Consider the following 25,372-nt stretch of genomic DNA (forward strand, 5'->3'; position numbering starts at 1 on the left):
CATCATTTCTCCTGGTGTCTTTGGCCTCCAGCTAATGACCTGCTAATGGCGGCGGTTAGACAACGTCGCAGGTAAAGATTATGGCAAACCCTAGCAAGCTCCATGAACTAGAAATGACCTCAATTGATTTTCCAACTTGAAATCTTTTCCTTGGCAGCTACTGTAAAGCTATGTGTCCGCATATTTGTCAATGAGATGTCTTTTGCAGACTTGAATGAATGCGGTCTTAAGCCTCGTCCCTGTGAACATCGGTGTATGAACACTCACGGCAGCTACAAGTGCTATTGTCTTAATGGCTACATGCTGATGCCAGATGGCTCATGCTCAAGTAAGTTATGGAAACCGCGCGTAAATGTATTTTTGTCTCATTGTTTGAACACAGGCTGCAGTCTTTGTCTGTACATGTTGATCTCACATATATCCTCAAGATACCTAATATTGTACTAGGTGTGATCAGAGGGAGCCTGGGACCAAAACTACGAAAATTCTGGATGTATATAAATTATATGGATTGCCACTAACCATTGTATGAAACTGCAATATTCTTTAATATACGAAGACGTCATCAAGGAACCCCCCCAACAGATCTTGTGTTTCACCTATAGCAATCTTTTTCCTATGTGTTGCCTCAGGACGTAAAGATTACCGGACTATATTCCCTGTCATAATGGATGTCACATAAAAGGCTTCATCGAGGTCAGGCGCAAAGTCAGCAGAAATCATGAAAACTAAATAGAAAGTATAGGGTTTCTCAAGGTCAAGGTCAATGACTGACCATAGTCAACAGAGAGATCAAATAACAAGGTCAAGCTCAGATTACAAAGCTCAGATCTTACCTTACAGGAGAAAAAGGGCATCTTCCCCATCTTGAGAAAAAATATTCTATTTTCAAAGTCGTTGGAAAGTCTACTTCAGGAACTCATTTTTGTAGAGATGACTGCTGGAAATAAGGCTTAGATACTTTGTATAGATACATAAGAATATTTAAAGGAAATCTGACAGCAAGATTTTACCCCAAAACTATTTATAAGTACATGTAAGGCTGGGTTCACATTGTGTCCTGGCAGTCCGTCTAACGGACTACGTTACACCGCGGCATAGACGTGGCATTGACTGCAATGTCGGACACATCGCTAGCGCACGCCCACAATGGGCGTGCGCTAGGGATGTGCCGTCATTGAGTGACGGACCCTGGGACGCGGGCTGCAGAGTTTCCGGGTCCGTCACTGCTAGCGCGATGTAACGTCGGCACTTGCATTTACAGCAGCCCGTTACCGTATGTGTTGAACGGGCTGCTGCTAACGCAGTGTGAACTTAGCCCCTTACAAACCACAAGTTCATCCATGCCTTTAACTAGCCAGTCCGTTCCTCCATTACCGAGAAATTGCCATTTGACTCAGTATGCAAATGAGACTGAAGTGCTTTCGGTGTGTCAACATCATTCTCAAGCCTCTGCTCTCCTCAGCTCTACCTCCCATCCAGCGCCACCTTCTGCTTCTTAACGTCACACAGCAAAGAAGCAGTCAGTAAAACATAGGGCCGCATGCGGCATAGAATAGAGCTGTAGGCATAGGAAGAGCTTCCAGATGCCGAAAGCACTTCAGCCTTATTTGCATATTGATTGAAATGGCAATTTCTTGGTAATAGAGGAATTAACAGTGAGGATGGACTTGACTTTTCAAGTGCTACTTAAGCATGTAAAAAGTTTAAGGAAAGGGGAATCCTGCTGTCATATTACCTTTAAATATTGATTCATTAAAATTGTACAAGATGATGAGAATGTTTTTTTTCCTTACGGTCATTAACAAATTTTGTTTCTACTGGATCAAACCTTAAGATTCCTGTCTATTTTTCTTTCTCTTATTTATGTAACTGGGCAAAACTAGTTTAAAGCAAATCTGTCAGTGGGAATTTGATATATAATCTGAGAGCAACATAACAAAGGTCATGAGAGCCTGATTACAGCAATATGTCATTTATTAGGCTGTGTAGCAGTGACAATACAATCAGTATTTTATCAGCAAGAGATTATCACTGCCTGAATAGGTCCCACATGCATGTCAGTCCAGATAGCCTGTGTAACCCCGTCCCGACCACTGACTGACAGCTTGCTGACAATGTACAGTGTATGCAGGAAGCTGCAAAGAAGGAGTATGGGAGATGTTATACACATCCAAGAAGTCTTAGCGCCATTACATCTATAGAAGATAAAACAGGGATTCTATCACAACTATACCAAGCAGTCCAGTAAGTGACACATCACTGGAATCAGGATTTCTTGCCCTATATTATGCTGCTCTCAGATTATATAGCAAAAACCTGCTGACAGATTCCTATTAAGCTACTTTTATACAAGCATCAAAAGTGCCACAAATAATGGGAGAGATTTACTAAGATGGGCGTTTCATACACCAGTCTTACACTAAAGAGTGACAGAATCAAATGCAGACAAATGCACTTGGTGAAAAATTTTAGCCTTTTAGGCTATCTTGAGAAAATGAAATCACTTGCTATGAGCAGGCATATATTTTGGCCTTTTGTGTTCCATTTTCTGTCTTTAAACGTAATAGACTAAACCTCCACATGTGCCCTGCAGCTGTGTATAAAGCTCCACATGTATAAAATATCAAGTGCCTAAATGAAAAATGTGCAGATCTCAATAAGTAAAAATAATAAAACTCTTTTATTGATACAGCATTTAAAAAGGTTATGAAAACATACAATGCTAAAAAAAGCTAGCTGAGTTGAGCTTCTCAAAGGTATATATCATTAGCAACAGCAATCTGCATTGGAGATGGTTACTCCAGAATGTTCATACTCTAATGATTTACTATGCATAAGGAGATATAGTAAGTGTAGCAATGTTGAGTATTAAGGAGTTGTAAATAGCAAAAAGTACATACACAGCGGTAACAGTATATTCTGACCTGGAAAAATCGCACCTGATGCACGTTTCTCATAAAGCTTTGTCAGAGGAAGCTTTGAACAAAATGCACATCAGGTGCGTTTTTTCTAGGTGAGCATGTTCTTTTACCTCTGTGTATGCACTTTGCTTATTACAACTCTTCTTTTTCATTATCTTGTTACACATGATGTTTTATACACTGAAAATCCTATGCTTTTGAACATTCTTGCATTTCTATCTCTATTTCAAAGTGTTGTTATTATTTTCAGAATATGAAGTATGGGGGCGTGGTTTGCAGGGGACAGGAGTGGACGTGCCTTCACAGAGCCCCTGTAGAATCCCCTATTTTGAGCTACAACTGGCTTCTGAAAAGTGGAATTTTTAGACCCATAGGCTTTGAAACACTATTGGTCCTTATTATTTACCATTAAAAGGAAGAATATGGTGAACAATAGGAGGAAAACTGGTACTGCAGCTTCTCGGCCTCTAACGAGGCCTCCAAATAAGATGGCCGCAGCACAAGCAGAAAGGGGAGGAAGATCCCTCGGGGTCCCTGTCATCCACAGAGCGGACAAAACTGCAGCAGGGAAGCTACTGCTAAAAGCTGAACAATCTATTGCGAGAGAGATCCCTTCTGCTCCGGTGCTGGGGAGGAGCCTGGGTGCCCCCCCAGTCAACCGGGACTCAGGACGGAAGAGAACCGGAGATCGTGCTGAGGCGTATGCGGCTGATGCTGGACGACATCTACACTACCGCTGGTGAGACCAGTGTTCTCAGAAACACTTACCCTGCCGCACAGAGAGAAGAGAAGTCAGGAATCGGGAGCCCCGACGCTGCAGAGGAGGAGGAGTCGGGTTCCAGCAATAAGACCGGGAGTTGCGACGCTGGAGAAAGAAGGTCCCCAGGCCGGATCCCTAACCGTGACAGCAGGCAGGTGTTATGCGGTCGACTCGGCCAGACGGGAGCAGGGAGATGAGGCACAGGGTGGCCGGGTGATACCTCCACTGGTCACCTGCTATAAAGCAGAGAGCAAGATGGCTCGTGTGTCAGCGGTGGAGATCGGGGTAGTCCCACCGCTGCAAGAGGATCAGATTGACTGTGAAGCGGCGCTTAGAACACCGCCACCACTATATAGCGCCGCACAGCTTCTCTATGCCTATGAGAGCTGTGCCATCCATAAATTTTATCATAAATGCCCACAGGGAATAGAGGAACCTGGTAATGAAGACCCCAGCAATAAGGGGCAAATATGCACAAACTATGCCACAGAAGATGTAGAGTCTGCTGCAGTGATCAATAGGGAGAAGAAAGCCCTACCAATAAGAACTGGTGAAAAGGTGACCTAGGCACCGCTACAGATATATAGTGCCAATCAACCTCTTCCTATAATGTGGAGAGATGCTACCCTCAATCCTTTTCTTGACACACCAAAGGTCACAATGGAAATCCATAAAAACACTGCCAAGGAGCAGCCATGTAGAAGCCCATCTGTTAAAGGGCTTGTTTTAACATATTGGAGTGGCTGTGATAAATCCTCTGATACATCAGAAAGTGACCTTTTTGAACAATTTCGATCAGAACAAAAATCCATACTTGAAGAAACCCAGCTTCTTTGCATTAAAAGCTTTAAAGAATTAATTCAAAAAATGCCTCCCAATGTTACCCCTATTACAGACTCAGCCATTAAAAGCAATTATGACACAATAGATAAAAAATCACAGCTGATTGTAAACCATGATATAGACAATTCTTCTAATTCATCGGAAGGGCTGGAAAGGGTCCATTCAGAAGAATTTAACAAAATGTCCGATACCTCTGATTATGGAGACAATGACTTTACTAATACTATTGAGTCTGAAGAAACCTCATCCCAAATTTCCATCTCAGGGAGTTCTTCTGATCATAAGATTTATCAGCTTACAGAAAATCCCTTTCCTCAGCTAAATAAAAATAATATGGGTCAAGAAAAAATTGATACAGTTCCCGGGAACCATATCCCTTAACGTTTCTTTATTAGATAATATACCAGCTTCGGACGTCTACCCATCTGAAAGCTTTATGATTAATATCTGCAGAGCCTTTTTAGCATCAGCAAACATTTTGGGTAAAGATAATAATCTACTTGGACATAAACCTGCTACAGCAGTCAGGCACAATGAAAGCCTCTGAGTCTTTTATCAAGAAGCTTTTCAAAGACGCATTACTTATCATATTCAAAGAATCTACCGTAAACTCTACTAAGGTCCTCAATGTACCTCCTCAAGACTCAAAAATCACAGACTCTCTAGACAAAAAATTTTGGATCTCGCCTTCTATCTATACTCATGATCCACTTGTACTCTCGGACTCCCTAGAGAGAATCTAAAAAGACATCACTTTTTTTAGAGACTACTTAGCTAACTATGAAGACTTCAAAAGGAAAGATAATATAAAAATCAGAGGAATACCGGAGTTGGTCCAACCTTCACAGTTAAAAAAAGTATATTTCTTCAATGATCTCTCAATTATTACCCCTAAACAAAAGGAGAAATCTGATCGAAAAAGTTTACAGAATTCAAAGATCACCCTCTCTCCCTACAAACATTGTCCGAGACGTCATCGTGTCCCTCTATCCTACAGGGATAAAGAACGATCTCCTTATATTGACAAGAGACTCAAAACATCTTCCATCTCCGTACAACAACCTTTTATTTTTCAAGGACTTGTCTAAAGGTACCCTGCTAAAACAAAGATCATTCTTCCAAATCACTCGGGAACTTCTACAAGCCGGAATACCCTACCAATGGACAAAGACTTCTAATCTACAGGTGAAATTTGCTTCAAAAATGATCATTTTCTCATCTCCAGAGGAAGGAACTAACTTTCTGGAAAAAACAGGACTGACATCTTCTACAGCTTCATCTGATGCCTCCTCTTCATCTACATCCTATGTACCGAAAGTATATCCTACTTGAATTCCTTTTCTTGACCTCTCATTTGCGAACATAGGTATAAGAACTCCAGCGGCCTCTTTTGATTTTTCATCTCCTGTTATTCCATTTCCATTTTTGTGAAACTTTTTTTCCATTAGACAGCTCCTGCTGGTGCTTCCTTTCCGGACACACCGGATATATATCTTACTTGAAAAAGTTACAAAATTCCACTTATCCTTAATACTGAGTTTGAACCGGACATTGCCCTCCAACGGGTCACACAAGTGATCCCAGACCGGACAGGTTTATCGTAATTTACGGGCTATACTTCTCATACTCTACGGTTGTTTAAGTTGTGAAGCGGACATTTTTATGAAGCAGACATTTAATAACATGTCTTAGTGATATAGGTAGAAAAGTCAAGGAGTTTGAAGTCAAAAGCCAGGAGGGTATGTCATAAATAGAGGGGTGAGGCAAAGGTGCAGTCAGGTCACAGTCCGGGGTCAGAATTCCAAGAAGGTAGCAGAACAAGACAAAGGGGCTAGGCAGATGGTCAAAGGCATATCCAAGGTCGGCCAAAGATTAAAACATTAGAACTCAAAGCACAGAGCAAACACACGTCAAACTGAGCAGGGCTAAAGCTGGCAGACATAAGAGGCAGACAGCCATCTGAATAGCCTTGGAATCATACTGAACAGGAGACACCTGTGAGTAACCCAGCATGCCCGGCCCTGATTGGGCGACTGGACTGTCACTCACCACAGTCACAGCTTAGCACACCCAAGCCTCAAATTGGACAGCAGAGCTGACTATCATGATACTGACAGCTCAGCACATTGTGCCCCAGATTGGACGGTTGAGCTGCCACTCGCCTCACTGAGAGGAGGAATCGTGACATGTGGTTGTTAGGAGTTAATCTAATATTCAGGGGCGTGCAAGGTATGGTGCAGGAACAGTAAAGTCTCAGATCATTGGCAAAACATGGAGCTTTTCTAACATGATATAGAGAGATACAAATGAAGGAATAGGATGGTGCTGCCCCATGAGAGCTTTGTGGATGAAAGTGCGAAATTGGTTGAACAACCAGTACAGTTTAGCGAGGGAAAGACAACCTGCAATAACCACCTCTCAACCAAGCCACTGCACGACCAGCTCTACCCTTGCCTATTGTATCCTCACCCAACCCTTGTAGATTGTGAGCCCTCGCAGGCAGGATCCTCTCTCCTCCTGTACCATTGTGACTTGTATTGTACTGTACTTGTTTTTATTATGTATACCCCTCCTCACACGTAAAAGCGCCATGGAATAAATGGTGCTATAATAATAAATAATAATATAATAATAATAATTAGTTGTAAACTACAGTAATCAATATGAGAATGAATGAAATTACAAGTACTGTCTGTTTTTACAGTGAGAAAACATTGACGTTTTGGAGATGTGTTAGAGGCGCATGAGCATGAAATATATAATGTAAAGGTTAGATCTTAGTTGAACATTTATGGTACTACCACACAATAAATAGCAAATATGAGGTTTTGGTAGGTAACTAGGGGAAGAAAAAAACAAAAAGTCAGCTTTTTGAAAGTTTTAATTTCGGAAAGAGATGACACCATGTTAGACCATGAACAATCACCGATGTTTTTTAAAAGTGCAAGGGTGTTGTCACAGAAAGAAGTATTTTGGGTGTATCATTGAGATTCTTCTGAAAGCTAACTCCTGCTGATAGTTTTTCCAGTAGGAGCTGTATAGAGAGGAATTACTCAAACCTTAAGAACTCATAAAGCAAGGGGAAAAGATGAGAAAGCAAAGAGAGCCTGCAAAATAAGATGCTGAACGAGCGTTTGGAGTGGTAGAAAGAAAACCAAGAGAGAGCAGTATTCTTATAAGAAGAATAAATTAGTACAAGTTGGTGGTCTACATTAGATGCCGTAGAGAGATCCAGAAGAATTAATAGGTGTTAGTTGCCTTTACAGGTAGTTGCCTGGAGATCATTTAGTCTTTGGTAAGGTCAGGTTCTGTACACTCTACAGTGTGAATACCAATTAGTAAGGGGGCCAGAAGGACATTAACCAGGAAGTAGCTGTTTTTCCTTTGAGGCAGGAGAAATCTGTAGGTCATGTTAGTTAAATTGTGCAAAAGTTGGCTTTTAAGTTGTTATTCACACTAACCACAGGACTTGGTTTAAAATGTCCGTAATAAAATACGGATGTAAAACAGTCAGCGTAGACGTGGAAGCACTGAACTATGACAACACGTCAGGTTTCACGTTAAACCACTGAGTCGAAAATCTGATTCATGTTGTGGTATTTTATGCTCATAAAGTAAAGCAATCCATGCAGTTTATATTGGCAGTGCTCACCTGATTTTACTTTATTCCTAAAGAATGTTATTAAAAAAAGTCTGCCGAGATCTTACAAAGCCAAGAGTAGGGATTAATGATATACAGTTGTTTTCTATTAAATCATACCTCAGTATAGTAGAGGATTTACTAAGATTTAATGAGGAGACATAATATCTTTTCCAGACCGGGAATATAATATCATGTAATACCACCATGTATATATTTCTGCAACTTTGATGATTCTTATCTGACATGAAATTTTATTTAAAGGCTATGTTCACTTTTCCTACCAATTTTGTATTATCCAAAAACTTAAATATAGGAACTTAAGCAAATTTTGCAATAGGGCATAATTAACAATTTCTTACCATACACCTTCAGTGCAGATCTATGTTTCTCAAAAGGGAACAGACAACAAAACGTCTTTGTGCATTCTGCTTCATCCGCCATGCTCCTCCCAAATGTGCATTAGTAGAAATCAGAGGGCAAGTGGAAGAAATATGACTGCAGAGTTAGACTATGTAGTTTGCTTATTGTCTGTCACTAAAAAGACACATTGCCTGCATAGGAGCTGTAGAAACAACAACGGGATATCTTCTAATTAAAATCGGTTGCAAAAATGGCTAATTTTTCATTTTAGAGGCATTGGGACAATAAAAAGTGGTTGTGTAGCTGAACAAAGCCTTTAGCTACATGTCATATATTTACTTAAAAGGAACTTATCATGTAAAATTACATTAACCCCATATCTGCAGGTTAATAATCTGCAGGTTCTTAGCGTGGTGAACCTGCCCGGTGCCTGCAATGAGAGCCCCGCTGCCGGGATGAAATGAACTTTATTTCTATTGGAAGCATTCGTCCTTCAGTCGTAGGGGTTGGCCGGTTTCAGATTCAGTCATTGCTCAGCGTATAGAGAGCGGCAGCTGTAACTGTGCCCTCAGCACTGACTGACAGCCGGCTCTAATGCTGAGCTGATGTCAGTCAGTGCTGGGGCACGGTTACATTCGCTACTCTATATAATGAGAGGTGACTGAAACCGTCCAGGCCACCCATATTGACTGTAAGACGAACGATGCCAGGAGGAATAAAGTTCGTTTCCTCCCGTCAGCGGGGTTCTAAGTGCTGATGCCAGCCAGGTTCAAAACGCTAGTAACCTGTAGATTAACCCCATATCTGCAAGTTAATGGCGTTATTTTACATGACAGATTCCCTTTAATCTTATATGTACATTGCTGCAGATATTTCATAATAGATCTATAGTTCATATGTCATTTAATGGAGTTTCCAACCTTAACTAACCAGTAAAACTTACCTCATGCCCCTTCAGCTCCCGAGCCTGGTCTTTGCTCACATGGCTGAAATGGTGACATCATGACTACAGCATGTGACCCCTGCAGCAGATCACTAGGCCCAGAAGATTTGCACCCATTGGACTTATGCTGAAGTTGTGACGTTACTTCTGCAGACATGTGAACAAACACCAAGCACAGGAGTCGAGGCCGCGCTGGAGAGACAGGGCAAACTTATCGTCTAAAAAAATTAAAATTGAAAAACCGTGTAAGCGCTAAGATTGTTTACTAAGGTTGGAAATGTTCATGTAGATAAGGGGACTGTCGCTATCCACTAGACATTGCGGTATAATGCATCTGTCCAGACACTGCACGGAATCATAATAGTGCACCTGTATGGCTTACCATACCTCCGACACCTCCAACTCCAGACAGAGATTTTTCTCTCAGATTCCGTACATCTCTGATAGCAAATAAATATATATTCCATGTTCCATCTGAAATATCCCGGACACCCCAAACTTATATAAAACTCATGTAAATATATATATTGATGTATATTAACAGTGAAGAATGGAGTATGGGACTGTTTTATATTAGCATTAAATTAAAAAAAATGTTATATGAAATTGAGGTACACTTATACTATAAATATTCTATGATCTTTTAGAGACTTGGTTTTGTTCTATTAAATGTATAAATATTTCTGTATCCCTGAATACAGGGTAATAAAACAAAGACCTTGTCAGAACTGAAATATTGAACCATTAATCTTATTTCCAGACTCCAGGACCTGTTCGATGGCAAACTGCCAATATGGCTGTGAAGAAGTCAAGGGAGAAGTGCGATGCTTATGCCCGTCAAGTGGGCTGCAGCTGGGGCCAGATGGAAAGAATTGCATCGGTGTGCGAGCATACGTTTTTTGATTTTTCCAACTTTACTTACTCTGTATATCAAATAGCCAGGAAAAAAAGATAGATGTAGATACTGAATTTTGTAGTTACATTGAAATCATTCCGTGATGTTTTTTGGACCCGTACTCTATAAATTATACACAAGATGTGCTGCAGATGAAATGCTTGAGGGGATCGTCACTACTGAGATTTCCTAGGCAGGAAACCTAATAGACAATGTGAGATTTAACAAGATATCTCAGAGGCAATTATAGAAGAGACACCCAGCTGTGTACTTCATTTAGATAACTTCTACTTCATTATCCATATGCTGGTTCTGCTCAAGAAACCAGTGATACAGTGGGGAAAATAAGCATTTGGTACACTGCTGGTTTTGCAAGTTTTCCCACCTACAAAGAATGGAGAGGTCTGTAATTTTTTATTGTAGGTACACGTCAACTGTGAGAGATAGAATCTAAAAAAAATCCTGAAAATTACATTGTATGATTTTTACATAATTAATTTGCATTTTATTGCATGAAATAAGTATTTGATACAATAGAAAAACATAACTTAATATTTGGTACAGAAACCTTTGTTTGCAATTACAGAGGTCAGACGTTTCCTGTAATTCTTCACCAAGTTTGCACACACTGCAACAGGGATTTTGGCCCACTCCTCCATACAGATCTTTTTCAGATCTTTCAGGTTACAGGGCTGTCGCTGGGCAACATTGAGTTTCAGCTCCCTCCAAAATTTTTCTATTGGTTTCAGATTTGAAGACTGGCTAGGCCACTCCAGGACATTGAAATGCTTCTTTTGGAGCCACTCCTTAGTTGCCCTGGCTGTGTGTTTCGGGACATTGTCATGCTGGAAGTCTCAGCGATGACCCCATCTTCAATGCTCTTACTGAGGGAGGAAGGCTGTTGGCTGAAATCTGCGATACATGACTCTATCCATCCTCCCTTCAATATGTTGCAGTGCTCATGTCCCCTTTGCAGAAAAGCACCCCCAAAGTATGATATTTCCACCACCATGCTTCATGGTTGAGATGGTGCTATTGGGGTTGTACTCATCATTCTTCTTCCTCCAAACAACATGTTTCTTCCATTTTCTAAAAATTGCACCAACAGTTGTTGCCTTCTCACCATACTGCTTGTCTATTATCCTGTAGCCCATCCCAGCCTTGTGCAGGTCTACAATTTTGTCCTGGTGTCCTTAGACATCTCTTTGGTCTTAGCCATGGTGGAGAGGTTGGAGTGTGACTGATTGTGTGGACAGGTGTCTTTTATACAGGTAACAAGTTCAAACAGGTGCAATTAATACAGGTAATGAGTGCAGCGTAGGAGGGCTTCTTACACAAAAACTAACAGGTCTGTGAGAACCAGAATTCTTGCTGGTTGGAAGGTGATCAAATACTTGTTTCATGCAGTAAAATGCAATTTATTTATGTGATTTTCTGTTTTTTATTTTTAGATTCTATCTCTCACATTTGAAGCGTACGTACGATAAAAATTAAGACTTCTCCATTCTATGTAAGTGAGAAAACTTGAAATATCAGCAGTGTTTCAAACACTTACCGTATTTTCTCCACTGTATCTGCACCCCAGTACAGATTTCCAACCCTCGTTGGTGGCTAATTTTTTGAAATAGCCAAGATCAATACCTTTAATCAACAAGTATATAGTAAGTATATAGAACACGTACAGTAAAGTGTAAAAGTTTTAGGCAGGTGTGGTAAAAATGCTGCAACGTAATGCACAATACTGCATTTTGAAGTAATCATGTTTTAAAGTGGAAATATCCATAATTTCTTTGGAACACATACAAATTCTGGCTGAATAATATTTTAGGAGTTGTTCGGTCTAAAATGAAAAGTCTGCAGTAACTCTGTGTGACTGCAGATTTATGAATCCCCCAAGAGCATGCATTGTGAGGATCCGCCGGTATCTGAGCTGGGAACGGCGGTGATGTATGCTCCCTGGCAGGACCTGTCTAGTGGGCGTGACCTTGTGCCATTCACTCATATGGAGCGATGCCTGTCCCTGTCCAGTGTGCGCGGCTGTCCAGTGGGCGCGGCCGACTAGTGGGCATGGCCTTGCTCAATACAAGTATACAAGTATATAGAGAGAGGCCATGCCCACTAGTTGGGCTCTGGCTGGGAGCATGCATATCGCATTCATCGCCGTTCCCCCTGAATCCTCGTAACACACAGTTCTTGCGCTGGGGGGATTTATAAGTCTGCAGTCACACACAATGACTCCAGATTTTTCATTTTGAATCGGAAAATCCTTTATATAACCTATTCGCTAAACCTTGAAGTGGTTGACTCACACAGACATTTATGGCCTATTTATGGAACCTGTCTTCAGATTGGGGGTCCCTAATCTCCTGTTCTAACTGGTGCTCAGCCTACAGAGATAGTAGTGGCTAGTATGACTTGTATAGGCTGTTGATTTGCATACTGAGATCTATGTCATTGAGAGGGTCATACAGCAGAAATGTAAGTGTCATTGATACATGAATGGCCAATATCATGACAGTGTGCAATTTTTTTATATAGGTAGTGATATGGAAAATTAATAAAAAAGCATTATTAAAAATGTAAAAGAAAATAAAAGCCTGATTTACACATTTGTTGATTTTCGGATGACACATTAAACATTATCATTATTTCCTTACTAGACGGTAGCCCGATTCTAACACATCGGGCATTCTAGAATATGTATGTAGTTTATTTATGAAGATTTTAGAATAATACATTAAATACACAGGGTTCGGCCGGCCGCGACCAATTAGCGAAGCGTGGTTCAAATCCCGCACCAATTTGCAGCCGGACTGCGCCTGTCGCTGATTGTTCACGGCCGCCGGCCATGTACTATATAACAGGCCACGTAGTATATTGCACAGCCACCTAGTATATTGCACAGCCACATAGTATATAGCACAGCCACGTAGTATATAGCACAGCCCACGGAGTATATAGCACAGCCCACGGAGTATATAACACAGCCCACGGAGTATATAGCACAGCCACATAGTATATAGCACAGCCCACGGAGTGTATAACAGCCCACATAGCATATAACACAGCCACGTAGTTTATACCAGCCCACGTAGCATATAACACAGCTCACGTAGTATATAAAAGCCCACACGCAGTATATAACACAGCCCACATAGTGTATAACACAGCCCACGTAGTGTATAACACAGCCCACGTAGTGTATAACACAGGCCACGTAGTGTATAGCACAGGCCACGTAGTGTATAGCAAAGGCCACGTAGTATATTGCACAGCCCACGTAGTATATTGCACAGCCCACGTAGTATATTGCACAGCCCACGCAGTACATTGCACTGCCCACATAGTACATTGCACAGCCCACATAGTACATTGCACAGCCCACGTAGTATATTGCACATCCCACGTAGTATATAGCAGCCCACGTATTATATTGCACAGCCCACGTATTATTTTGCACAGCCCACGTATTATTTTGCACAGCCCACGTATTATATTGCACAGCCCACGTACTACATTGCACAGCCCACATAGTACATTGCACAGCCCACGTATTATATTGTACAGCCCACGTATTATTTTGCACAGCCCACGTATTATACTGCACAGCCCACGTAGTATATAGCACAGCCCACGCAGTACATTGCACAGCCCATGATTTATATTGCACAGCCCACGAGGTATATTGCACAGCCCACGTAGTATATAGCAGCCCACATATTATATTGCACAGCCCACGTATTATATTGCACAGCCCACGTATTATATAGCACAGCCCCCGCAGTATATAGCAATGTGAGCATCATATCCCTGTTAAAAAAAAGAATTAAAATACAAAATAGTTATATACTCACCTTCCATTGGCCCCGGATCCAGGCGAAGCGGTTACCGACGCTCCTCGCGCGCTCTGGTCCCAAGAGTGCATTGCGGTCATGGAGCGGTCACCGGAGCGTCGCTAGGAGCGGGAAAGGCCAGTTCTGGATCTGAGGAGCCGACAGACGGTGAGTATATAACGATTTTTTATTTTTTTATTATTTTTTACATTAGATCTTTTAACTATAGGCAGCATCAATAGTAAAAAGTTGGTCACAGAGGGTTAATAGCAGCAGTAATGGAGTGCATTACACCGCGGCATAACGCGGTCCGTTACCGCTGCCATTAACCCTGTGTGAGCGCTGACTGGAGGGGATTATGGAGCGGGCACTGACTGCGGGGAGGAAGGAGCGGCCATTTTGCCGCCAGACTGTGCCCGTCGCTGATTGGTCGTGGCCGTTTTGCCGCGACCAATCAGTGACTTGGATTTCAATGACAGACAGAGGCCACAACCAATGAATATCCGTGACAGACAGAAAGTCAGACAGGCAGAAGGACAGACAGAAAGACGGAAGTGACCCTTAGACAATTATATAGTAGATAACCAAACTCTAATTCATTGGATAGCAGAGAGGATGGTGTTGGGTAACAGGGTATAAGCTTGTTGGGGGAATTTCACAAAGAGATTTTACAGTGTATTCACTCACTAAGCGGAAATAAACTTTTCTTTGTTTGAGACGAGAGTTATAAATCAAGTCATTGTTTTCAATAAGTTAAAGGGAACCTGTCACCACGTTTTTGGAAGATGGGATAAAAATAGCGTTAAATAGGGGCAGAGGTGGGCGTTACATTAGTGTGTTTGTTATGCGTTTATTACCCACCTAAGTTGCCGAAATACCTTTGCAAAGTCTCCGTTTTCGCCTGTCAATCAGGCTGGTCTGGTCAAAAGGGTGTGTTGTCTTCCCCCAGATTTTGCGTAGTTTTCCGTTGGTGGCGTAGTGGTGTGCGCATGCCCAAGTCCCGAATCCTCTGCCAGGGGATTTAAAAGAGCGCGCTGTTCGTTTTCATTGGTGATCAGTGGGCGCGGCCATCTTCCTTTGGCCGCGCGTGCGCAGAAGCGGCGCTCTGCTGGCCGCGGCTTCAGGAAAATGGCCGCCGCGATATCCATCTGCGCACGCGCGGCATCCCGCGGCCATTTTCCTGAAGCCGCGGCCAGCAGAGCGCCGCTTCTGCGCACGCGCGGCCAAAGGAAGATGGCCGCGCCCACCGATCACCAATGAAAACGAACAGCGCGCTCTTTTAAATCCCATGGCAAAGGATTCAGGACTTTGGGCATGCGCACACCACTACGCCACCAACGGAAAACTACGCAAAATCTGGGGGAAGACAAGACGCCCTTTTGACCAGACCAGCCTGATTGACAGGCGAAAACGGAGACTTTGCAAAGGTATTTCGGCAACTTAGGTGGGTAATAAACGCATAACAAACACTAATGTAACGCCCACCTCTGCCCCTATTTAACGCTATTTTTATCCCATCTTCCAAAAACGTGGTGACAGGTTCCCTTTAAGTAATTGCCAGATTTCAGTTTACAGGAAGACAAGGTAAATTTTAGCGTAACCTCTTCATGATATCATGGTTCAAATCTTTGCAACCTTTGATGTGAGTAGCCAATATTAAATCACCCTTGAAAATTCTTATGGAAAACTGATTTCTTTCTAGATATTGATGAATGTGCCACTGGGAAAGCACTCTGCCCTTTTAACCGAAGATGCATGAATACATTTGGAAGCTATTACTGCAAATGCCAGCATGGCTTTGATTTAAAATACGTGAATAGCAGATACGACTGTGTAGGTAAGAAGACAGAGTTTTAAAAGATTGACTATGTTTGGAATTTACCTCCAGGGATTTGATGTGTAATGTTTTTGGATAACTTTTCAAGGTAATGAATAATTAATTAGCTGCAATTCATGGAAATGAACTGATTCAGGGATGCAATAGTGTTTTTTTTCTGTACCAACACCACAGATGATATGTAAATAGTGATTTGTCACTCAATGAAACCTATCACTGACTAATTATTTAAGCACAGACGCAGAACAATTTATGATGAGTCATGTACCTGTGTTTCAATCACATGACCAGGACAGATTTTATACAAAAGATAACGGCACTCCTCAGTTGTAGAGAAGAATCAGCATGTTACAGAGTGACCATTGTTTCAGTCCTCCTGGACCTTGTTACAGGATGGCCAGTGTTTCAGTCCTCTTTGACCTTCTTACAGGATGGCCAGTGTTTCAGTCCTTCCTGACCTTGTTACAGGATGGCCAGTGTTTCAGTCCTTCCTGACCTTGTTACAGGATGGCCAGTGTTTCAGTCCTCCTTTGACCTTCTTACAGGATGGCCAGTATTTCAGTCCTCCCGGACCTTGTTACAGGATGGCCAGTGTTTCAGTCCTCCCTGACCTTGTTACAGGATGGCCAGTGTTTCAGTCCTCCCTGCCCTTGTTACAGGATGGCCAGTGTTTCAGTCCTCCCTGACCTTGTTACAGGATGGCTAGTGTGTCAGTTCTCCTTGACCTTCTTACAGGATGGCCAGTGTTCCAGTCCTCCCTGACTTTGTTACAGGATGGCCAGTGTTTCAGTCCTCCCTGACCTTGTTACAGAATGGCCAGTTTTTCAGGCCACCCTGACCTTGTTACAGAATGGCCAGTGCTTCAGTCCTCCCTGACCTTGTTACAGGATAGCCATTGTTTCTGTCCTCCCGGACCTTGTTACAGGATGGCCAGTGTTTCAGTCCTCCTTGACCTTCTTACAGGATGGCCAATGTTTCAGTCCTCCCTGACCTTGTTACAGGATGGCCAGTGTTTCAGTCCTCCCTGCCCTTGTTACAGGATGGCCAGTGTTTCAGTCCTCCCTGACCTTGTTACAGGATGCCTAGTGTGTCAGTTCTCCTTGACCTTCTTACAGGATGGCCAGTGTTCCAGTCCTGCCTGACTTTGTTACAGGATTGCTAGTGTTTCAGTTCTCCTTGACCTTCTTACAGGATGGCCAGTGTTCCAGTCCTCCCTGACTTTGTTACAGGATTGCTAGTGTTTCAGTCCTCCTTGACCTTCTTACAGGATGGCCAGTGTTTCAGTCCTCCCTGACCTTATTACAGAATGGCCAATGATTCAGTCCTCCCTGCCCTTGTTACATGATGGCCAGTGTTTCAGTCCTCCCGGACCTTGTTACAGGATGGCCAGTGTTTCAGTCCTCCCTGACCTTGTTACAGGATGGCCAGTGTTTCAGTCCTCCCTGACCTCGTTACAGGATGGCCAGTGTTTCAGTCCTCCCGGACCTTTTTACAAGTTGTCCAACATTTCAGTCCTCAAAGACATTATTACAAATTGGCCAATGTTTCAGTCCACCTGGTCCTTAATACAAGATGACCAATGACCTTGTTGCAGAATGGTCAATGTTTTGGTCCTTGATCCCAGCCTGTTGGCAGCAGTGTGGTAAATGCTCAGTAGAGAGGCTAACAGCAAACTGATTTTATCTACTGGGACTAAAGAATAAAAGTTTAATTTGACTATATGTAGATATTATGAAATCTATGGGAAATTAGCAAAGAAAGATTAGTAAATGTAATATCTTTGTAGTTATATAAAAAAATAAGCTATACCCCTTGAACAGAAGCAACTAATCAAAAATTCAATCTTCAAATATTGCTTTTCAACTTTCATTACACACTAGGTAAGGTTTATCAATACCTAAGGAAAGGGAACAGAGGAGTAGTTGCATATAGCAACAAAACAAATGCCAGCTCTCATTTTTTAAAGGACCTTTACAAGAGAATCTGTCACCTGTTTTTTGGTGCCCCATCTTATGGCAGCATAAATTAAGGAAAGAAACCTTAACCTGGGTTACTTACCGACCTTCTTACTGTAGTTTTGATGAAACACAGTTTTATTTTCTAGTGCTTAGTATTTCTCTCAATGTTGAGTTCTGTCTAAACTCCACACACCATTGATTAACAGCTTTCTGTGCACCAAAAATTAGAGAATGTATCAATTCAGCTCATCACTATTGTTTTAGAGCTAAGTATCTCAGAAAACTTCCAGGGTAGACCGTCTGTGGCCTGGGTGTGGTGCATGGAGTCTGCGCTGGTCTGGCCTCCAGGTCAAATAGCTCTCAATGGTCCACAGGGGATGTTCTCCAGCACCAAAGGAAGGTAGTAAAAACTTAACCTTTAATCATATAGAATAAAAAAATGGCAGAATGTGCACATAATAAAAACCCATAAGGCTTATGTGCTATAGGGAAGAAAAAGCCTTAATCAGAGTTGACAGCTTGGTGTGGAGTGCTTCCTTAAATAGTATATGTTGTAGGTGGGATCGACAAAGCAAATGGATCCACCCATGTACATGTGTGTTCTGTAATCGTACATATAAATAGGCATGAAAAACAGAAGGGGTAAGATATAGTGAATTATAAACATGAAAGCAAATAAAAATGCTTAAGCTCTGTTCTGTAATTGAGACCACTGGGTGAATGAATATTCAGTAAGAATCCAAAAAGCCGCTCATGATTGAAAAGACTACTGTATCACTAGTCTTGATAAGTATCCCCCAATCTTTTCAAATAGACTATATTAATAGCCTGTGTACATGTTCTGCACTCCGTTCATTGTTCACCATCACAATTGCTTATATTTTGTGGCACCTGGTACCCAGCCACTGTGAAGTGTACAGAGCTGTGCCTGGTAAACAATGAAGGAAGCGTGGAACTCATAAGTGTCTCGGGGCCCCCCAATCACCCCAATCAGCAGAGAGGTAAGATTATAGGAGTTGAACAGCCACCAAACTAATATGAATGGTCTATCCTAAGGACACATTATCGATATCACAGTATTGGAAAACCTTCAATTGGCCGTTTGTCACACCTCTGGAATCAAAGCTTTTCTTGGTAATAAATGTCTTATTGCCTCTGGCTAATGACTTTTCTCTATGTGTATAATGAAATAAAGAACAGAAGTGGCTTTTTATTGGCAGATGTAAATGAGTGCCTGGTGAGCAGTCATAAGTGCAGCCCTCACAGCGATTGCCTCAACACTCCAGGGTCCTATAAGTGTAGATGTAAGCAAGGATACAAGGGGAGTGGATATGTCTGTGCAGGTAAGATCACAAATTATTGATTATAGTATCGTATAGTAGAATATTGTTGCCAGCAGCTTGAACTATGGTTTCTATTTAATAAACATCTAAAATTACATTTTCTAAATGTGATAATTTACACTGAATGTTCCGCACCAAAATCTGTAGAAAATCTGTCAAATTTCCTGCCATATATGAATACAGCTTTATGTTTGAGCACATGGCATTCTTTTCAGGCAAATTCAACCTAGAACCCGGCTAACAAAATAGTGCTAAAAAAACACCAAAAATAATGAACATATGTACAGTAATGGCAAACATATTAAAAAAGTGTTTAAAAGGAAAGTGTGAAAGATAAAAGACTAAATAAATTACCGTAATGAAAATGGATATCTGGGCATTAGTGATGAGCGAACGTGCTTGGATAAGGTGTTATCCGCACATGCTCGGATGCTAACCGAGTGAATTTGGTACGCTCGAAACATGTGTTGGAGTCCCTACGGCTGCATGTCTCGCGACTGTTAGACAGCAGCAACACATGCGGATATTGTCTGCTTGTTTGGCAATCACTGCATGTGTGACGCCTGTCACAGCCGCGAAACATGCAGCCATGGAGACTCCAACATATTTTTCGAAGACACTCGGTTAGCACACGAGAATGTGCGGATAACACCTTATCTGAGCACATTCGCTCATCACCAATGGGCATTAACAGTCGATGAAGGGGATGTTTTCAGATATGTACTACTTTGTCACAAGCAGCGGGGGATAGGTCTGGGTCAGAGGCTCGTTAAGTGTCGTGTCCTTTTGTTTAAAGGGCACTATTGGGGGGATAGGGACTTCGGTTACATCCCAGTATAACTGGTGGGCTTAGGGCCTACATGGTTAGGGATGTTTATACCTTACTCCCTGGGCTGGTGTGGTGCAGCCAGGGAACGTTCTCTAGCACGTGGGGTTTGCCTCTTGCCTGGGCCTATTACTCTTTAGGTAGTTAGAAAATTGTTTACTGTTGTGGGGTAATATTGTGGCCGCTCTGGGTTTTATCTAATATATAATTGCCTAGAATACTACTTCCTGCAATTTGTGCCAACTTCCGTGGCTTTGTCCGGAGCTAATGTCCGGAGCTAATGTCCGGAGCTAATGTCCGGAGCTAATGTCCGGAGATAAGTGACGTCACCAGTGTCCTACACCCAGGCAGAGCACAGTGGCCCCAGGCAGAGCACAGGGGCCCCAGGCAGAACATGGGGCCCCAGGCAGAGCACAGGGGCCCCAGGCAGAGCACAGGGGCCCCAGGCAGCATATGGGGCCCCAGGCAGAGCACAGGGGCCCCAGGCAGCATATGGGGCCCCAGGCAGAGCACAGTGGCCCCAGGCAGAGCACACACCAAATCGGAGGCCGAGGGGCCCCGCCAACCAAATCGGAGGCCGAGGGGCCCCGCCAACCAAATCGGAGGCCGAGGAGCCCCGCCCACCAAATCGAAGGCCGAGCGGCCCCGCCCACCAAAGCGGAGGCCGAGGGGCCCGGCCCCGCCCACCAAAGCGGAGGCCGAGGGGCCCCGACCACCACATCGGAGGCCGAGGGGCCCCGCCCACCAAATCGGAGGCCGAGGGTCCCCGCCCACCAAATCGGAGGCCGAGGGTCCCCGCCCACCAAATCGGAGGCCGAGGGTCCCCGCTCACCAAATTGGAGGCCGAGGGGCCCCGCCCACCACATCGGAGGCCGAGGGGCCCCGCCCACCAAATCGGAGGCCGAGGGTCCCCACCCACCAAATCGGAGGCCGAGGGTCCCCGCCCACCAAATCGGAGGCCGAGGGTCCACACCATCCATATCGGAGGCCGAGGGGCCCCGCCCACCAAATCGAAAGCCGACGGGCCCCACCCACCAAAGCGGAGGCCGAGGGTTCCCGCCCACCAAATCGGAGGCCGAGGGTCCCCACCCACCAAATTGGAGGCCGAGGGTCCCCACCCACCAAATTGGAGGCCGAGGGGCCCCTCCAACCAAATCGGAGGCCGAGGAGCCCCGCCCACCAAATCGAAGGTCGAGGGGCCCCGCCCACGAAAGCGGAGGCCGAGGGTCCCCGCACACCAAATCGGAGGCAGAGGGACCCCGCCCACCAAATCGGAGGCCGAGGGGCCCCGCCCACCAAAGCGGAGGCCGAGGGTCCCCGACCACCAAATCGGAGGCCGAGGGTCCCTGCCCACCAAATCGGAGGCCGAGGGTCCCCGCCCACCAAATCGGAGGCCGAGGGTCCCCGCCCACAAAATCGGAGGCCGAGAGTCCCCGCCCACCAAATCGGAGGCCGAGGGGCCCCGCCAACCAAATCGGAGGCCGAGGGTCCACACCATCCATATCGGAGGCCGAGGGGCCCCGCCCACCAAATCGAAAGCCGACGGGCCCCACCCACCAAAGCGGAGGCCGAGCGGCCCCGCCCACCAAATCGGAGGCCGAGGGTCCCCGCCCACCAAATCGGAGGCCGAGGGTCCCCGCACACCAAATCGGAGGCAGAGGGACCCCGCCCACCAAATCGGAGGCCGAGGGGCCTCGCCCACCAAATCGGAGGCCGAGGGTCCCTGCCCACCAAATCGGAGGCCGAGGGTCCCCGCCCACCAAATCGGAGGCCGAGGGTCCCCGCCCACCAAATCGGAGGCCGAGAGTCCCCGCCCACCAAATCGGAGGCCGAGGGGCCCCGCCAACCAAATCGGAGGCCGAGGGGCCCCACCAACCAAATCGGAGGCCGAGGAGCCCCGCCCACCAAATCGAAGGCCGAGCGGCCCCGCCCACCAAAGCGGAGGCCGAGGGGCCCGGCCCCGCCCACCAAAGCGGAGGCCGAGGGGCCCGGCCCCGCCCACCAAAGCGGAGGCCGAGGGGCCCCGCCCACCACATCGGAGGCCGAGGGGCCCCGCCCACCAAAGCGGAGGCCGAGGGTCCCCGCCCACCAAATCGGAGGCCGAGGGTCCCCGCCCACCAAATCGGAGGCCAAGGGTCCCCGCCCACCAAATTGGAGGCCGAGGGTCCCCGCCCACCAAATCGGAGGCCGAGGGTCCCCGCCCACCAAATCGGAGGCCGAGGGGCCCCACCAACCAAATCGGAGGCCGAGGGTCCACACCAACCAAATCGGAGGCCGAGGGGCCCCGCCCACCAAATCGAAGGCCGAGGGGCCCCGCCCACCAAAGCGGAGGCCGAGGGTCCCCGCACACCAAATCGGAGGCAGAGGGACCCCGCCCACCAAATCGGAGGCCGAGGGGCCCCACCAACCAAATCAGAGGCCGAGGGGCTCCGCCCACCAAATCGGAGGCCGAGGGTCCCTGCCCACCAAATCGGAGGCCGAGGGGCCCCGCCAACCAAATCGGAGGCCGAGGGGCCCCGCCCACCAAATCGGAGGCCGAGGGGCCCCGCCCACCAAATCGGAGGCCGAGGGGCCCCGCCCACCAAATCGGAGGATAAGGGGCCCCGCCCACCAAATCGGAGGCCGAGGGGCCCCACCAACCAAATCGGAGGCCGAGGAGCCCCGCCCACCAAATCGAAGGCCGAGTGGCCCCGCCCACCAAAGCGGAGGCAGATGGACCCCGCCCACCAAATCGGAGGCCGTGGGGCCCCGCCAACCAAAGCGGAGGCCGAGGGTCCCCGCCCACCAAATCGGAGGCAGAGGGACCCCGCCCACCAAATCGGAGTTCGAGGGGCCCCGCCCACCAAAGCGGAGGCCGAGGGTCCCCGCCCACCAAATCAGAGGTCGAGGGTCCCCGCCCACCAAATCGGAGGCCGAGGGTCCCCGCCCACCAAATTGGAGGCCGGTCCCCGCCCACCAAATTGGAGGCCGAGGGTCCCCACCCACCAAATCGGAGGACGAGGGGCCCCACCAACCAAATCGGAGGCCGAGGAGCCCCGCCCACCAAAAGTAAGTGCGGCCCCAAAAGTAAGTGCGCCCCCGGGTGCAAAAGTAAGTGCGCCCCCGGGTGCAAAAGTAAGTGCGCCCCCGGGTGCAAAAGTAAGTGCGCCCCCGGGTGCAAAAGTAAGTGCGCCCCCGGGTGCAAAAGTAAGTGCGCCCCCGGGTGCAAAAGTAAGTGCGCCCCCGGGTGCAAAAGTAAGTGCGCCTCTGGGTGCAAAAGTAAGTGCGCCCCCGGGTGCAAAAGTAAGCGCGCCCCCGGGCCCGGGTGCAAAAGTAAGCACGCCCCGTGTGTGAAAAGTGCTACTGTAAAGCTGGTAGCGCTGTTCAAGCACCATGTATTTCCTTCAGGAAATGCCCATCTAATATATAATTGCCTAGAATACTACTTCCTGCAATTTGTGCCAACTTCCGTGGCTTTGTCCGGAGCTAATGTCCGGAGATAATGTCCGGAGCTAATGTCCGGAGCTAATGTCCGGAGCTAATGTCCGGAGATAAGTGACGTCACCAGTGTCCTACACCCAGGCAGAGCACAGGGGCCCCAGGCAGCATATGGGGCCCCAGGCAGAGCACAGTGGCCCCAGGCAGAGCACAGGGGCCCCAGGCAGCATATGGGGCCCCAGGCAGAGCACAGTGGTCCCAGGCAGAGCACAGGGGCCCCAGGCAGCCTATGGGGCCCCAGGCAGAGCACAGTGGCCCCAGGCAGAGCACAGGGGCCCCAGGCAGCATATGGGGCCCCAGGCAGAGCACAGGGGCCCCAGGCAGCATATGGGGCCCCAGGCAGAGCACAGTGGCCCCAGGCAGAGCACAGGGGCCCCAGGCAGAACATGGGGCCCCAGGCAGAGCGCAGGGGCCCCAGGCAGAGCACAGGGGCCCCAGGCAGCATATGGGGCCCCAGGCAGAGCACAGGGGCCCCAGGCAGAGCACAGGGGCCCCAGGCAGCATATGGGGCCCCAGGCAGAGCACAGGGGCCCCAGGCAGCATATGGGGCCCCAGGCAGAGCACAGTGGCCCCAGGCAGAGCACAGGGGCCCCAGGCAGAACATGGGGCCCCAGGCAGAGCACAGGGGCCCCAGGCAGAGCACAGGGGCCCCAGGCAGAGCACAGGGGCCCCAGGCAGCATATGGGGCCCCAGGCAGAGCACAGTGGCCCCAGGCAGCATATGGGGCCCCAGGCAGAGCACAGTGGCCCCAGGCAGAGCACAGGGGCCCCAGGCAGCATATGGGGCCCCAGGCAGAGCACAGTGGTCCCAGGCAGAGCACAGGGGCCCCAGGCAGCTTATGGGGCCCCAGGCAGAGCACAGTGGCCCCAGGCAGAACATGGGGCCCCAGGCAGAGCACAGTGGCCCCAGGCAGAGCACAGGGGCCCCAGGCAGAACATGGGGCCCCAGGCAGAGCACAGGGGCCCCAGGCAGAGCACAGGGGCCCCAGGCAGCATATGGGGCCCCAGGCAGAGCACAGGGGCCCCAGGCAGCATATGGGGCCCCAGGCAGAGCACAGTGGCCCCAGGCAGCATATGGGGCCCCAGGCAGAGCACAGTGGTCCCAGGCAGAGCACAGGGGCCCCAGGCAGCCTATGGGGCCCGAGGCAGAGCACAGTGGCCCCAGGCAGAACATGGGGCCCCAGGCAGAGCACAGGGGCCCCAGGCAGAGCACAGGGGCCCCAGGCAGCATATGGGGCCCCAGGCAGAGCACAGTGGTCCCAGGTAGAGTACAGGGGCCCCAGGCAGCCTATGGGGCCCCAGGCAGAGCACAGGGGCCCCAGGCAGCCTATGGGGCTCCAGGCAGAGCACAGGGGCCCCAGGCAGCATATGGGGCCCCAGGCAGAGCACAGTGGCCCCAGGCAGAGCACAGGGGCCCCAGGCAGAACATGGGGCCCCAGGCAGAGCACAGGGGCCTTAGGCAGAGCACAGGGGCCCCAGGCAGCATATGGGGCCCCAGGCAGAGCACAGGGGCCCCAGGCAGCATATGGGGCCCCAGGCAGAGCACAGCGATATTTTAGACCACTGTGCGGTGTTTCAGACCCCCTGTGTGATGTCTGGGGCCCTGTTCTTAAGTATATTAAAGATTAAAGTAACGTATATTAAAGTATATTATAGATCAAATTTGACACGTTTATGAGCACCATTGAGTGATATACTCAAGAATGACATAATTTTTCAACATTTTATGGT

The 25,372-nt window shown here is 47.1% G+C and overlaps 1 protein-coding gene across 1 annotated transcript in view; it reads left to right on the forward strand.

The window, feature by feature from the left end:
• EGFL6 (EGF like domain multiple 6) overlaps positions 1-25,372 on the forward strand; it is a 131,531-nt gene that overhangs the window by 64,378 nt on the left and 41,781 nt on the right. Inside the window, exons 4-7 of the mRNA XM_077296720.1 lie at positions 209-328; positions 10,234-10,353; positions 15,904-16,038; positions 19,217-19,339. Of these exons, the coding sequence (XP_077152835.1) occupies positions 209-328; positions 10,234-10,353; positions 15,904-16,038; positions 19,217-19,339 (498 nt within the window). The remainder of the gene's footprint in view (positions 1-208; positions 329-10,233; positions 10,354-15,903; positions 16,039-19,216; positions 19,340-25,372) is intronic.

The sequence above is a fragment of the Ranitomeya variabilis genome, chromosome 3 (genome assembly GCF_051348905.1).
Source record: "Ranitomeya variabilis isolate aRanVar5 chromosome 3, aRanVar5.hap1, whole genome shotgun sequence".
Classification (NCBI taxonomy): domain Eukaryota; kingdom Metazoa; phylum Chordata; class Amphibia; order Anura; family Dendrobatidae; genus Ranitomeya; species Ranitomeya variabilis.